A 15785-nucleotide genomic window follows, 5' to 3' on the forward strand; every position below is an offset into this window, starting at 1 on the left:
TTTACACTACTGGGACTATACAGAATTCCAATAGCCACGTTTAGGATGCCACTAAGTTCACTCAGTGTTTGCTAGTATAATGGCTTAGTTATAATGAGTTTGAGTGTGCAATGCAGGCAGACGTGCTGCAAATATCTTTGCACTACTGGGACTATACAGAAGTCCAATAGCCACGTTTAGGATGCCACTAAGTTCACTCAGTGTTTGCTAGTATAATGGCTTAGTTATAATGAGTTTGAGTGTGCAATGCAGCCAGACGTGCTGCAAATATCTTTGCACTACTGGGACTATACAGAAGTCCAATAGCCACGTTTAGGATGCCACTAAGTTCACTCAGTGTTTGCTAGTATAATGGCTTAGATATAATGAGTTTGAGTGTGCAATGCAGCCAGACGTGCTGCAAATATCTTTGCACTACTGGGACTATACAGAATTCCAATAGACACGTTTAGGATGCCACTAAGTTCACTCAGTGTTTGCTAGTATAATGGCTTAGTAACAATGAGTTTGAGTGTGCAACGCAGGCAGACGTGCTGCAAATATCTTTGCACTACTGGGACAATACAGAAGTCCAATAGTCACGTTTAGGATGCCACTAAGTTCACTCAGTGTTTGCTAGTATAATGGCTTAGTTATAATGAGTATGAGTGTGCAATACAGCCAGACGTGCTGCAAATATCTTTGCACTACTGGGACTATACAGAAGTCCAATAGCCACGTTTAGGATGCCACTAAGTTCACTCAGTGTTTGCTAGTATAATGGCTTAGTTATAATGAGTGTGCAATGCAGGCAGACGTGCTGCAAATATCTTTGCACTACTGGGACTACACAGAATTCCAATAGCCACGTTTAGGATGCCACTAAGTTCACTCAGTGTTTGCTAGTATAATGGCTTAGTAACAATGAGTTTGAGTGTGCAATGCAGGCAGACGTGCTGCAAATATCTTTGCACTACTGGGACTATACAGAAGTCCAATAGCCACGTTTAGGATGCCACTAAGTTCACTCAGTGTTTGCTAGTATAATGGCTTAGTTATAATGAGTTGGAGTGTGCAAAGGGCAGGAGGGTACAGTGGCAGGATTGTGGGTCTCTGGGTAGAGAAAAGGAAGCCTTCCTTTCTATCCCTCCTAATGGGGAAATGCAGCGAGGAAATCCCTGACCTTAGCTACACAGACGCTGTCATCTTGTGTAGCTGTTAAACTCTGTTTTCAGGACCTGTCACCTATGGCTTTGACCCTGCCGGTATGAGCCCTTAAAAGGACTGATAGAAAGTGCTATCCCTATGCTGTCTAGCGCTGTGTATGGAGCGTATACAGCTGTATCGGCGATAGGAGCTGCGCCAGTGATGACTGACACCAAGGACGCAGAAGAGATAATCGTGTCCGGACGGGCAGATACTCGTTTTTATAATGCAGGGACATGTGACATGGACATCCTATCACACATGCCGTTGCTTCTCTGGCTAATAGTCCACTTAGCTGTGTGTGTGTCTGGGATTGGCTGACATGCTGGCCCGCCCCACTACACGCGCGCGCTTAGGGAAGGAAGACAAGGAAAAAAAAAAAAATGGCGATCGCCATTATCCAAACAGCAGTGATCTGAATGTGCTGTTCCCACACACTATACACTGAAATGTCATAATAGTGTGAGTAAGAGTGACTTACACTATTACAGCGGAAAGCCAGCTAGGAATTAGCTGGGTTTTTTGCTGCTAGAACCGTTCTCGAATGTATCTAGAACTATTGAGCTTTTGCAAAAAAGCTCGAGTTCTAGTTCGATCTAGAACAACCCCCAAAATCACTCGCGCCGCGAACTGGAGAACCACGAACCGCGAACCACGCTCAACTCTATTCCCTACACCTATCTTTTATTTCAGTAAGGTTATAAGGAGTGTACCCTTGCTTGCAGTTATTAAATTTTTTTTGTCTGCTTGTACAAGTATTTTATGTTTCCTCACCTTGGGTCCCTACCTGAGGTGAAGTCACTCAGTTTAATGAGGTTAGGTTACCTGTGGTAACAGGTGGGGGACCATGGGAGCCTCCAGCAGTGAGTGCAAATAACCTGAGTAACGTCATCACCCATCGCTGCAGCTCATTCTCTGCCTGAAGCTCACATCGGGCGGTCATGTTCTATGCCTGTGTGCTGTCACTTCAGATATAGCAGAGCTGGAATTATCATGGGACCTCATGTGGATTACATCCGAGCTGGGTGTTTTTGGGGGTTAATAAAGAGATGAAAGAGGGTGAGGTTTTTTCATATTTTATTTCAAATAAAGGATGTTTCTTTTTTTTACTTACAGACTAGTAATAAAAGGTGGTCTCTATTATTATCCCCTTATTTCTCTGATTGCCACAGCACCAGAGCAATTGGGAAGAGCTGGGTAAAGTTCCGGGATTGTAGCATCTAATATTCTAATGGATGATATTTTTAGGCTGTGGGGCCCAATAACCATGGGTCTCCCAAGCCTGAGAATACCAGCTCACAGCTGTAGGGCTTTACCATGGCTGGGAATCAAAATTGAGGAGGACCATACGCCATTTTTTTAAATTATTTATTTTTTTAATAAAAAAAGCCGCAAGCACTTCTCCTAATTTGAAACATAGCCAAGATAAGCGCACAGCTGGCGGCTGCAGCTTGTAGCCATATGCTTTATCTGTGCTATGTATCATGATATGGGGGGACCCTACACCAATTTTTTTTATTTATTTGTTTATTTGTAGAATCTAGACGCAAACAGCACCTGTGATTGGTTGCAGTCAGACAAGCTATCACACAGGCTGGGGATGTGTCTGACTCCAACCAATCAGAGACATAGGGACTGCTGCTGGGTGGGGGAAGCACTGCATATGTATGAAGACTAATGAGCGACCCCGTAAGTAGAGTGAGTGGACCCAGAAGTAGTGTACAGCTGCATGGAGATGGATAAGTATAAAGCACTTGACCAATCCCTCCTATCCCTTCTACCACCATTTTTAAATGCCTGATTCGGGTCACCATAGACCTACAGTCATATGAAAAAGTTTGGGCACCCCTATTAATGTTAACCTTTTTTCTTTATAACAATTTGGGTTTTTGCAACAGCTATTTCAGTTTCATATATCTAATAACTGATGAACTGAGTAATATTTCTGGATTGAAATGAGATTTATTGTACTAACAGAAAATGTGCAATCCGCATTTAAACAAAATTTGACCGGTGCAAAAGTATGGGCACCTCAACATAAAAGTGACATTAATATTTTGCAGATCCTCCTTTTGCAAAAATAACAGCCTCTAGTCACTTCCTGTAGCTTTTAATGAGTTCCTGGATCATGGATGAAGGTATATTTGACCATTCCTGTTTACAAAACAATTCCAGTTCAGTTAAGTTTGATGGTCGTCGAGCATGGACAGCACGCTTCATCCCACAGATTTTCAATGATATTCAGGTCTGGGGACTGGGATGGCCATTCCAGAACATTGTAATTGTTCCTCTGCATGAATTCCTGAGTAGATTTGGAGCGGTGTTTTGGATCATTGTCTTACTGAAATATCTATCCCCTGCGTAACTTCAACTTCGTCACTGATTCTTGCACATTATTGTCAAGAATCTGCTGATACTGAGTTGAATCCATGCAACCCTCAACCTTAACAAGATTCCCGATGCCGGCATTGGCCACACAGCCCCAAAGCATGATGGAACCTCCACCATATTTTACTATGGGTAGCAAGTGCTTTTCTTTGAATGCCGAGTTTTTTTGCCTCCATGCATAACGCCTTTTTGTAAGACCAAACAACTCAATCTTTGTTTCATCAGTCCACAGGACCTTCTTCCAAAATATAACTGGCTTGTCCAAATGTGCTTTTGCATACCTCAGGTGACTCTGTTTGTGACGTGCTTGCAGAAACGGTTTCTTTCACATCACTCTCCCATACAGCTTCTCCTATTGTTGACCGATGCGCATTGACACCATCTACAGCAAGATGATGCTGCAGGTCTTTGGAGGTGGTCTGTGGATTTTCCTTCATTGTTCTCACCATTCTTCTTCTCTGCCTTTCTGATATTTTTCTTGGCCTGCCACTTCTGGGCATAACAAGAACTGTACCTGTGTTCTTCCATTTCCTTACTATGTTCCTCACAGTGGAAACTGACAGTTTAAATCTCTGAGACAACGTTTTGTACCTTCCCCTGAACAACTATGTTGAATAATCTTTATTTTCAGATCATTTGTGAGTTGTTTTGAGGAGCCCATGATGCCACTCTTCATAGGAGATTCAAATAGGAGAACAACTTGCAAGTGGCCACCTTAAATACCTTTTCTCATGATTGGATACACCTGTCTATGACGTTCAAAGCTCAATGAGGTTACAAAACCAATTTAGTGCTTTAGTAAGTCAGTAAAAAGTAGTTAGGAGTGTTCAAATCAAGAAATTGATAAGGGTGCCCATACTTTTGCACCAGTCAAATGTTGTTTAAATGCGGATTGCACATTTTCTGTTAGTACAATAAACCTCATTTCAATCCAGAAATATTACTCAGTCCATCAGTTATTAGATATATGAAACTGAAATAGCTGTTGCAAAAACCCAAATTGTTATAAAGAAAAAAGGTTAACATTAATAGGGGTGCCCAAACTTTTTCATATGACTGTATATTGAGAAAAGCTTCCGGACAGAGATCCAGAATGAATTCCAGGTCCGACCCAGGTTTTTTTTGCAAACCCGGTTGGACCTACCGATCCTGTGTATCTTCAGGTCTGCCCATCACTACTCAAGAGGTAAATTGCTAATGCTAACCTTTCTGGTAATATGCACAGAGTAGAAATTTCTGTATCTACTGAAATTCTGGATGTATAAGAAAAACATCAGACTGACATAATCTGTGTAGTTCCAAAATGTTTGATTACCTCTTTGCTAATCACCAGCAGTTCCACCTCTGATTTACAAACAAATGATATAAGTCTTTCATTAGTAACAAGGCCAATATCCTGCAAACAAAAAAGAAAAAAAAACCACTAAATTAATCCGAAAGATTGTTTACATTAAGGGAGAATACAAACTTTGGATACCATCACCAACCAACACTTACTATCTGTAAACAGGTTGGCTAATCCTTGGTGTTATGTTTATGTGTTATGCTTTATGTGTATAACATTACGGTATATTAGACTGTATTTTCATTTTGCGCCCAAATAGTGTTTTAAATGCAGTACATATTTCTTGCAATTCTCCGATGGAATGAGAATACTATTCGGCTGCAGGCAATACAAATAGGTGTACAGTATATTGTTAGTAGCGCCAGTGGACAAATTATATATATTATTTACACTACTTTTTCACATTGTACAGACAATTGAAAATACATGGCTGGATAGAACGTAAACCAAACATGCAGTCTCCTGCCCTCCAGATTTAGCTGTCGGGACTTCAGTACCCAAACAACCAAAGACTCCGGCGTCCTGTCTCTAGCGCTCTGCTCTGGGGTGAGGTCTGTCACTGCTCCGCTCCCAGGCTCTTTCTCCAGAGACTGTCTGCTTGATTCTGATCTGCTCTGCTCTTCCCTGTTTCTGACCCCTCCCCCAGGCCAGAATGTATAGGGAAGCTCCCCTTAAACTGGGTTCTTGAGCTCCCCCTTCTGGTCTGGAGTCAGGAAAGTGTTGACTGCTGTAGCTACCTAGCGTGGGGACTCCCTTTTTGCTTCCAGGCATAACATTACTCCCTGTGAGGAGGACAGTGCTACTGTGGCAACCAGACCACAGGGGTGCCACATATAGAGTCAGGTAAAATCTGAGAAACTTTGTGATACAATGTGTAAACTAATAATTCTGCAGCCGATGTATTCTATCCTCATGTACCATGGACAGAACAGATAATTGTATGTATAAGGCTGACAAGTACCTATGGTAATTAGATAAATACATAATGTTAAAAGAAAAAAAGTCAGGCTAAAAAAGAAAAAAGTGAGAAGAAAATGATGAAAGGCTAAAAAAAAAAATCTAAAACATTCAAAGTTTATAGCCTAGGCCCTAGGCCATAAAAACTGGAGGATGAAAAAGGGGGTACAGGATATTGTAATGATTATTATCATTAATGTACATATCACAGTAAATGCTCGAATATCTGACCTATAGGCATATGTTACTCATGACCTTCATTGATTTTAATTTTCCACTGTGTCCATAATTTTGGGGGGAGGCTAATTTTTGTTTCTCGGAGACTAATTAGTTTGAAGTATAAAATAATTGATCATTAAAAAAATTAAGAATTGTAAAACAAGTGACCTTTATGTCTGACTTTCAGCTATCAGGTTACTTTAAAGTAACGCTCAAAGACTATGGGACAGTCTCAGTAAGGCTAGATTCACAGCCAGAATTACAAGCATTCTTTTAGACTTTTTTTTGTTGCTAAAATGTAGGAGACAATATTTTTCTGTTGGTCAAAATACGCTCCCAATACACAACTGTTACGAGGGGGACCCGGGGAAGCGTGCCAAGATGGGAAATGGACAGCTTCCGCTGGTCAAGGTCCACTGTGCGGTGTAAGGGACCGCTGCTATGGTCAGGAAAGAGTGAGCGGGTTGCTGCTAGTGATCGTCTGGAACGTCACAGACGATCTATGTACACCGGTCCGCCCTAACCCGTGAGGGTTGTATGGCTCGGGGCTTCTCGTACGGTGTACCTGTTGCACGGGGACGCACAGAGGTGCCTACACACGTGTGCCAGCGGGAGTCACAGGAATATGGTCAGGGGGTAGCACAGAGGTGCCCACGCACGTGTGCTTCAGAAACCAAGTGAGTCCGACAGAGACTCGAGGAGCTCACCTGGGACAGGAACACAGCCTGCTAAACTGGATACTGCCGGAGCAGCAAGGCAGGGGCAAGACCTGCAAACCAGGTGCTGCCTGAGCAGCAAGGGCAAAGCCCACAAAAGACAATAGTGCCTGAGCAGTGGCATGGCAGCACGCTGCCAGACATCCAAACATAGAAGGACGGTCGCGCACCGCCATGATGGCAGGGGGAGCTTTTAAGGAGGTGTAGCTCCACCCAAGGGCGGGCGCGAGACGGGCGTGACCCAATCAGGGTTCGTGACGTCCTGGCCCAGCCAGTCAGGATTCAGTACATCACCAGCCTCGTCATGGGGCCGTGTGATATCAGTGAGCGAATCAGAAGACGTCACGTGGAGCACATGCTCATCTTCCTGCCTCTGGGTCATAAAGGCGGGATCCTCGGTTTCACAATGTGCAGAGACATGGGAAGTCTTGCTGCTTCCCTGAGCATCTATTCTTTGCACACTGCGCAACCTCCCAGAGCATCTGTGATGCTGAGCAGGAGAGTTTGTGGCAGGCAAGGGATGGGAGACCGCTCCATTCCTTGCAAGGGGAGAACCACTAGGTGTCACCCTTCTGCTAGGTCTCTGAGGAGGCAACTGACCTTTGGCACTGCTGAGCAGGAGGGCTCGTGGCAGACAAGGAATGGGGGACGACCTCATTCCTTGCAACAGGAGAGCCACGACGTGTAACACAACAAATTTAGTTTGTGGCCTGTTACAGCTATTTTTCGCTGCAATGGTGCATTTTTGGAGCATAAATACACAGAAATTGCACATTTTCATCAAGAAGTACAAACTCTCCTTCCCCATAGTAAATTCTAAAGTTTTAAACTATTAACAGTTATCATACAAATAAAAATGTTAAACCATAGTTACCCCAACGAAATCTCCTTCTTCAACTTCATATAACATGGAAGATGATGAACTTTGTTTCTTTGAAGCCGATTCCTCTGTTGATGCTTCTAACCGTCCAGATAATATTATATAACACTCACATGGAACTTGTCCTTGTTTAATAACTAAAGTTTTTGATTCATATCTGTATAAACATGAACACCATGAAACGTTACTAGTATAGAAATTATTCATCTATATTAGCAAATCCAGATTGGAGACTGCCTTGATATCAGCAACTTTAGGCCGGAGTCACACTTGCGTGAGGATCTGATCGCACCGCCTGGACCAGCTGCCGGCTCTCCTGAGAGGAGAGGGTCAGCTGCACAAAAATATATGCAAGTGACTAGCTCCTGTCTGGAGAGCGGCCAGCCGTAATGTGTGATGCAGTCCTCACATGAGTGACACACAAGTGTGTCTCGGGCCTTAAACTAAAACTGTCATTTTGAGAATGGTGTATGATTTGCAGGATCAGGAGAGGATGATCAGATTGATAATTAATTTTGCAAGAAAAACTCGTATTTTATTCACTGAAATCCATGGTGTTTGAATTCATATGATTCAAGTGGGCGGTCCTTCCTTGTATGACTGACATACAGAGATAAGGGTGCTTTACACGCTGCGACATTCCTAGCGATCTTGTTAGCGATGTAACACGTCAGATCGCACATGTGACCGGCGCTACAAAATTTGACCTATGTGCGATCTCAGCAAATCTTATCTGCGATCTGACCTGTCACATCGCTAACGATGTCGCAGTGTGTAAAGCACCCTTTAGAGGTCAGTGACTAAGCTGGACTCCCCCTTGTACTCATATTTAAACACCATGGATTTAAATGAATAAAGTACAAGTTATACTGAATATTTTCCAACAAACCCTTTCATTATTCTACTTATCTTAATGTTGTCTATAATGTGCTGTTCACAAATCCGATTGCATAGGCCTCCTTCACACCTTCGTGTCTCCGGTACGTGTGGTGTCCGTTTTCACACGCACCGGTAGCACGTTCACACTCATACTTATTAAAGGATTATTCCCATCTCAAAGGTCCTATCCCAATACTGTATTTAGTAGGTGTAATATTAATAATATTAGAAATACCTCTAATTAGAAATGTAATATAGTTCTCCTGATTCACTATATCACTTACCTCATGTTCAGGACATTGCAGGAACTTAGGTAACCATGGTTACGACCACGCATTTAGTCACACAGTGTGTTAGTTACTTGTTGTCGTAACCATGGATAACTAAGGTCCTGCAATGCCCTGAACATGAGGTAATGACATAGTGAATCAGAAGAACTTTAGAACATTTCTAATTGGAGGTATTTGCTAATATTATTATTATTACACCAGCAATATATGCTATATTAATATATACAATTCAATATACATTTTGTACAATAGGAGTCAATAGTAGACATAAGTATGTGTAGTGCTTTGAACTTTTCTACATTTTTTATGTTGCACCCACAAACTTAAAAGTATTTTATTGAGATTTTATGTGACAAACCAACACTAAAGTAGCAAGTATTTGTGACATGTGAAGGAAATGTTACATGGTTTTCTAAATATTTTAAAAATATGCCAAATGTAATGTGTGGCATAAAAATTAACATTGCACATCACTATGAAAGCAGCATCCCCACCATCAAACATAGTGGTGGCTGTATCATGCTGTGGGGGTGCTTTTCTTCAGCACAAACAGAGAAGCTGATCAAAGTTGATGAGGAACTGGAAAGAGTTAACTATAGGGCAATCCTAGAGGAAAACCTGTTAGAGGCTGCAAAAGATTTGAGACTGGGGTGTAGGTTCACCTTCCAGCAGGACCCTAATCATACTGCAAGAGTTACAGTGGAATGATTTAGATCAAAATATATTAATGTATTTTCATGGCCCAGTCACAGTCTAGACCTTATCCCTTTGAGAATCTGTGACTATATTTAAAAATTGACATTCACAGATGCCTCCATCCAATCTCACTGGGGCTACAGCTATTTTGCAAAGAAAAATGGGCAAAAATTTCAGAGGAAAAAAAAAAGACAACCCTGCTCATGAGAGCTTACAATCTACAATGAGATGGGGGGGGGGGGGGGCAAGGTACAATCAATGACAATCCAGCCATCTCAAGGAAATAGGTGATAGATAATGGCTTCCTGGACCAGGGCCTGAACCTTGAGATGCATTTGGGTGCCATGGAATTTGACGTGGAGTTATGTTTTAATTCTATAGCGCCAACATATTCCGCAGCGCTTTACAATTGAGAGGGGACTTGTACAGACAATATGAGACAATACAAAGTAACAAAGTTAAGATACCAGGAGGAGTGAGGGCCCTGCTCATAAGCTTATAGTCTATGAGGAAATAGGGGGGGCACAAAAGGTGAATGGGGGGGAGACAAAAGGTGAATGGGGGGAGGACAAGAGATACAGTTCACAAATACTTGCTAGTTCGTGTTGATATATCACAAAAGATCGCAATAAAATAAATTTCAGCTAGTGTTTGTAATGCGAAGAAATGTTGACAAGTTCATGGGTATAAATACTATTTCAAGGCATTGTATATAGGCATTAAAAGGTCCCACAAATGTTAAGCAAAATTTAGGCTACCAACACATAAAGCATAGAAAAAATAATTAAAAAAAAGCAACTAAAATTTACTAGACACAGAATATAACAGTGGATTTCATATTTTTTGTTCTGCTTTCTGGCCTGAGCGATATGAACACTTACTCTTGGTAGATAAGATGCTGACAAAGTTCCAATTGTGTCTTGTCTCGGAGACTCTGAAATGCTCTATTCTTCTTTAGACAAAACTGTATCTTTAAGAAAAAATGCTTTTGTTTAAATTGATTGGTTTGACAATCATGGAGACATTTTTTTATACATAAGCATTCATATCAGTAACATTACGGCAATACCACCGTGTTACCAAGGCTGATACCCAAAGTTGTACAACATCATATGCATATGTAATTCAAACACTTCAACTTTACTGAACACAACTGCAAATACAGAGGTACATGAAGCTTTTTTGCTACTTTCAAAGTGGCTGAAGATGCTTTTCAGACTTAATATTTGTAAGAGGAACAGTTTCTTTATATTGTAAGGAAGTGGAAGTGCTGCCCACACACCCTTGAAGAAAATGTGATGTCCTTTAATGCAGGTAAATTAAAATAATTTAGTTGGGCAGTTGGGCACAAGTAGGGTTAATAGTTGTGACTGACCCAGACTGGGAAGAGTTATATTGGCAAACAAGGGAGCTGTTCTCTTGGAAAAGGCAGTTAGGACCCAGAGTTCACTGGCGGAAGGCCTAAGGCCTGACAGTTAGCAGACCGGTATGTTACAGGTGTATGTCTGTGTGTGTGTGTGTGTGTGTCTGTGTGTGTTTGTGTGTGTGTGTGTGTGTGTAACTGTGATGAGAAACGTAACAGACCGCAGCACTTGATAAACCAGGAAGTCCAACAGACCAAAAGCCAGAACAGGGAGGCCAATTAAAAGAAAAGAGAAAGACCTGGATGAACTAGGAGACCATCTAAAGGGGGGAAGATATGGAGAAGAACTTGTAAACTTGTATCAGCATGACGCTATTGAATAGTTAACCACAGTAAAATGAATATCAATTGTGAATACTGGAAGTAAGTTATGGTCACCATATTAGGACATGAGTTCCCCAACAAGAAGCTGAGAGTGCATTACAGTCAATAGTCTGTGACCCTCCAGGAATCGACATTGTCAGTAGCAGTGAGGAGTCATACTGACGTGACCTCTCTAAGGAAGGTCTCACATGTTAATTGGGAACTGTGTGAGTTGCCGTAGAGTTACACCTCTACCTATGCAGGTCTCACAGGAGAAAATGAGGTCTCAGAGGATTGTTGAGTAGACTGTTATGGGATGCAAGACTGTGAAGTGCATGAGAAGTGAAATGTTGTATGCAACCAAGAAGTGACCATGCCTGCTTAAAGCAAGTGAACTGTACATAAAGAATCACACCATCTGATGTACATAGGTTTCATCAAGTTTAGAAAAAGATATATTTTTGGCCTTTAGTCTCTCTTGATTTGTTGTGAACCAACTGGTCCTAGCCTGCTGTCTACAATGGCACCAGGCAGTCTATGGAGGCGTATATGTAGCGCCGCACAGGGCAGGCGGTTAAACTACTCGTCACTGGGCCGTTTGGGGTTGGGTCAGGTGTTGTCACGAGGTGGCCTTGCCCAGTTTCGTTGCCCCGAGACATACAGTAAATGGTGGGGGACGCAGGGTATTAGGAAAAGTTTGTCGTTATGCCACCTGTGGTATGTGGCCAGGGAATAGCTGCCACTGCAGGATTCCTCTCCAGCGCAGGTGTTAAGGCAGCCGGTATGTATTGCTCCCCACAGCCGGAGTGGGCCCCAGGTGGATGATGAGGGTTGTAATGGCCGTTGATGCCTAAGCGCTATGCGGCTGTGCCAGTAAGGATGAGCCAACAGAGTCTCTGTGGGATCAGGGTGTAGTTTACTCACAACTTCAGCTGCCAGCCCAGTCACACTGGTCACTGCCGTTATTGGCTCAGGTTGATCCCGAATCTGCGGGAGGCCAGAACTGGTACGGTACTCTGTGGGCCTTTCCTCACTGTGCTTTGTAGTGCGGGTCCCTGTGAATTGAAGCACTTAGAATCCCTTCTGTACTAGGTAGAGTACTGTTCCCTATGCCAGTAGCGGGGATCCCCTTGAGTCCGACCGTGATCTAGTCCTATATGCCACCTGGCTTTGGAAACGTGGGTGGTCGAAGAAGCATGGAACCTCTCCGTCTGGCAGAATCTCGTTATGTAACGTGGAATTACACCACGAATTACACCACCCTAGGGTTCCCTGCACCTGAGGGAACTGACACGGTATCCTCCTCAGCGACCGTTAAACTCCTATGTCCCACAGGAGCTACCGAGAAAGACGTCTGCTCACAGTAACTCCTGCTGGAGAACTCTCTGATTTTTGGAAACTGCGTGTGTGACTCCTAACTCCCCCTCGTGGCTGCTCCTCCCTCTACCCAGGTCCCAAGCTAGTGGATTGGGGCCCCTGTTGTAATGGCATCCTGTAACTGAGATTTAATGTTGATAAATGTAAAGTAATACACCAGGACGGAGTAATCCTATAGCTGCATATACATTAAATGGAAGTAAGCTCTGGACTACAGAACAGGAGAAGGACTTGGGTATTCTCATTACAAATAAGCTGAGTAGCAGCACTCAATGTCAAGCAGCAGCTGCAAAAGCAAACAAGATTCTAGGGTGTATAAAAAAAGAGATTAGATCCCGTGATCCCAACGTATTGTTCCCCCTCTATAAATCACTTGTAAGGCCACATCTGGAATACGGGATCCAGTTTTGGCTCCACATTTTAAAAAGGACATTCAGAAGTTAGAGTCAGTTCAAAGGCGGGCGACTAGACTACTACAAGGAATGGAAGGCCTCCCATATGATGACATGTTGAAAAAGTTAGATATGTTTAGCTTAGAAAAAAGACGTCTCAGAGGAGATCTCATTTATATGTATAAATACATGTGTGGTCAATATAAAGGACTGGCACATGACTTATTACTTCCAAAGACAATACTAAGGACCAGGGGGCACTCACTGCGAGTGGAAGAAAAGCGATTCCGGCAGCTAAATAGGAAAGGGTTCTTTACAGTTAGAGCAGTCAGACTGTGGAATGCCCTACCACAAGAGGTAGTAATGGCTGATACTATAACAGCTTTTAAAAAAAGGCTGGATGATTTCCTCAGTACACACAACATTGTTGGTTATAAATGACTTAAGCCTGCTTTACACGTTGCAATTAGTTGTACAATCACATTTGCGATGTGACACGCCCAGGTTGCATACGGGATCTTATGAGATTGCACGTAGGTCGTTCATTTGCTGTCACACGTGCGTTAGTAGTCTATGTTAAATTGATCAATTTTGTGTGCGATCCTTTAGATCATGTGTTCTGTGACGTATGCATTGGGCACCCTTTTTTTTTTTTTTATTTATTGACTTGCCAAGCGTGTGTAATGTGTAGGGATGCATTTTTACTATGTCATCTGCCATTCAGCTCTGCTACATGGCCGCTAACAGCAGACACAGACAGCCATGTAGCAGAGCTGAATGGCAGATGACAGCAGACACAGAAAGAGCCGCACGATCAGAATGAACTCGGGTTAATTTCACCCGACTTCATTGTCATGCTGCGGCTCTGTCTGTGCCGCGTTCTGATTAGCGGTCACCTGTGAATGACTCACCGGTGACCGCTAATCCCCTGAGTGACTGAAGTTAGCAGCCCTCTCTCATATACTCACCGATCCCCGATCCCCGGCGCTGCACGGCATTCACACTGCTCCGGTGGCTTGTACTATTTTGAAAAAGCCGGCCGCTCATTAAACAATCTCATATTTCCTGCTTTCCCCGCCCACCGGCGCCTATGATTGGTTGCAGTGAGACACGCCCCCCACGCTGAGTGACAGGTGTCTCACTGCACCCAATCACAGCAGCCGGTGGGCATGTCTATACTGTGCAGTGAAATAAATAATTAAATAATTAAAAAAAACGGCGTGCGGTCCCCCCCAATTTTAAAACCAGCCAGATAAAGCCATACGGCTGAAGGCTGGTATTCTCAGGATGGGGAGCTCCACGTTATGGGGAGCCCCCCAGCCTAACAATAGCCAGCAGCCGCCTAGAATTGCCGCATACATTAGATGCGACAGTTCTGGGACTGTACCCGGCTCTTCCCGATTTGCCCTGGTGCATTGGCAAATCGGGGTAATAAGGAGTTATTGGCAGCCCATAGCTGCCACTAAATCCTAGATTAATCATGTCAGGCATCTCCCCAAGATACCTTCCATGATTAATCTGTAAGTGACAGTAAATAAACACACACACCCGAAAAAATCCTTTATTAGAAATAAAAAACACAAACATATACCCTCGTTCACCACTTTAATAAGCTCGAAAAAGCCCTCCATGTCCGGCGTAATCCAGGATGCTCCAGTGTCGCTTCCAGCTCTGCTGCATGGAGGTGACTGGAGCTGCAGAAGACACATCCGCTCCTGTCCCATCCACGCAGCAACTGAAGACAGCCGCGCGATCAGCTGAGCTGTCACTGAGGTTACCCGCTGTCACTGTATACAGCGGTGGCCGCGGGTAACCTCAGTGACAGCTCAGCTGATCGCGCGGCTGTCTTCAGTTGCTGCGTGTAGGTGACAGGAGAGGATGTGTCTTCTGCAGCTCTGGTCACCTCCATGCAGCAGAGCTGGAAGCGACGCTGGAGCATCCTGGATTACGCCGGACATGGAGGGCTTTTTCGAGCTTATTAAAGTGGTGAACGAGGGTATATGTTTGTGTTTTTTATTTCTAATAAAGGATTTTTTCGGGTGTGTGTGTTTATTTACTGTCACTTACAGATTAATCATGGAAGGTATCTCGGGGAGACGCTTGACATGATTAATCTAGGATTTAGTGGCAGCTATGGGCTGCCAATAACTCCTTATTACCCCGATTTGCCAACGCACCAGGGCAAATTGGGAAGAGCCGGGTACAGTCCCAGAACTGTCGCATATAATGTATGCGGCAATTCTGGGCGGCTGCTGGCTGATATTGTTAGGCTGGGGGGCTCCCCATAACGTGGAGCTCCCCATCCTGAGAATACCAGCCTTCAGCCGTATGGCTTTATCTGGCTGGTTTTAAAATTGGGGGGGACCGCACGCCGTTTTTTTAAATTATTTAATTATTTATTTCACTGCACAGTATAGACACGCCCACCGGCTGCTGTGATTGGGTGCAGTGAGACACCTGTCACTCAGCGTGGGGGCGTGTCTCACTGCAACCAATCATAGGCGCCGGTGGGCGGGGAAAGCAGGGAATACGAGATTGTTTAATGAGCGGCCGGCTTTTTCAAAATAGTACAAGCCGCCGGAGCAGTGTGAATGCCGTGCAGCGCCGCGCCGGAGATCGGGGATCGGTGAGGGGGGTAAGAGGGATAGACTCACATGGACAGAGAGAGAGGGACAGAGAGAGTGACCGACTGACAGAGATTAGTGAATGACAGATATTGTGAGGCGCTTCAGAAC

At 43.7% G+C, this 15785-nt stretch overlaps 1 protein-coding gene across 1 annotated transcript in view; it reads right to left on the bottom strand.

Moving 5' to 3' along the window:
- Window positions 1-10602, bottom strand: part of LOC142290964 (cyclic nucleotide-binding domain-containing protein 2-like) — a 233993-nt gene extending 223391 nt beyond the window's left edge. The window contains exons 1-4 of the mRNA XM_075335154.1: window positions 10591-10602; window positions 10437-10525; window positions 7685-7847; window positions 4889-4969 (exon numbers count right to left, since the gene is read on the bottom strand). Of these exons, the coding sequence (XP_075191269.1) occupies window positions 4889-4969; window positions 7685-7847; window positions 10437-10525; window positions 10591-10602 (345 nt within the window). The remainder of the gene's footprint in view (window positions 1-4888; window positions 4970-7684; window positions 7848-10436; window positions 10526-10590) is intronic.
- Between the last annotated feature and the right edge of the window lie 5183 nt (window positions 10603-15785).

This window comes from Anomaloglossus baeobatrachus, chromosome 1 (genome assembly GCF_048569485.1).
Source record: "Anomaloglossus baeobatrachus isolate aAnoBae1 chromosome 1, aAnoBae1.hap1, whole genome shotgun sequence".
In the NCBI taxonomy this organism is placed as follows: Eukaryota; Metazoa; Chordata; class Amphibia; order Anura; family Aromobatidae; genus Anomaloglossus; species Anomaloglossus baeobatrachus.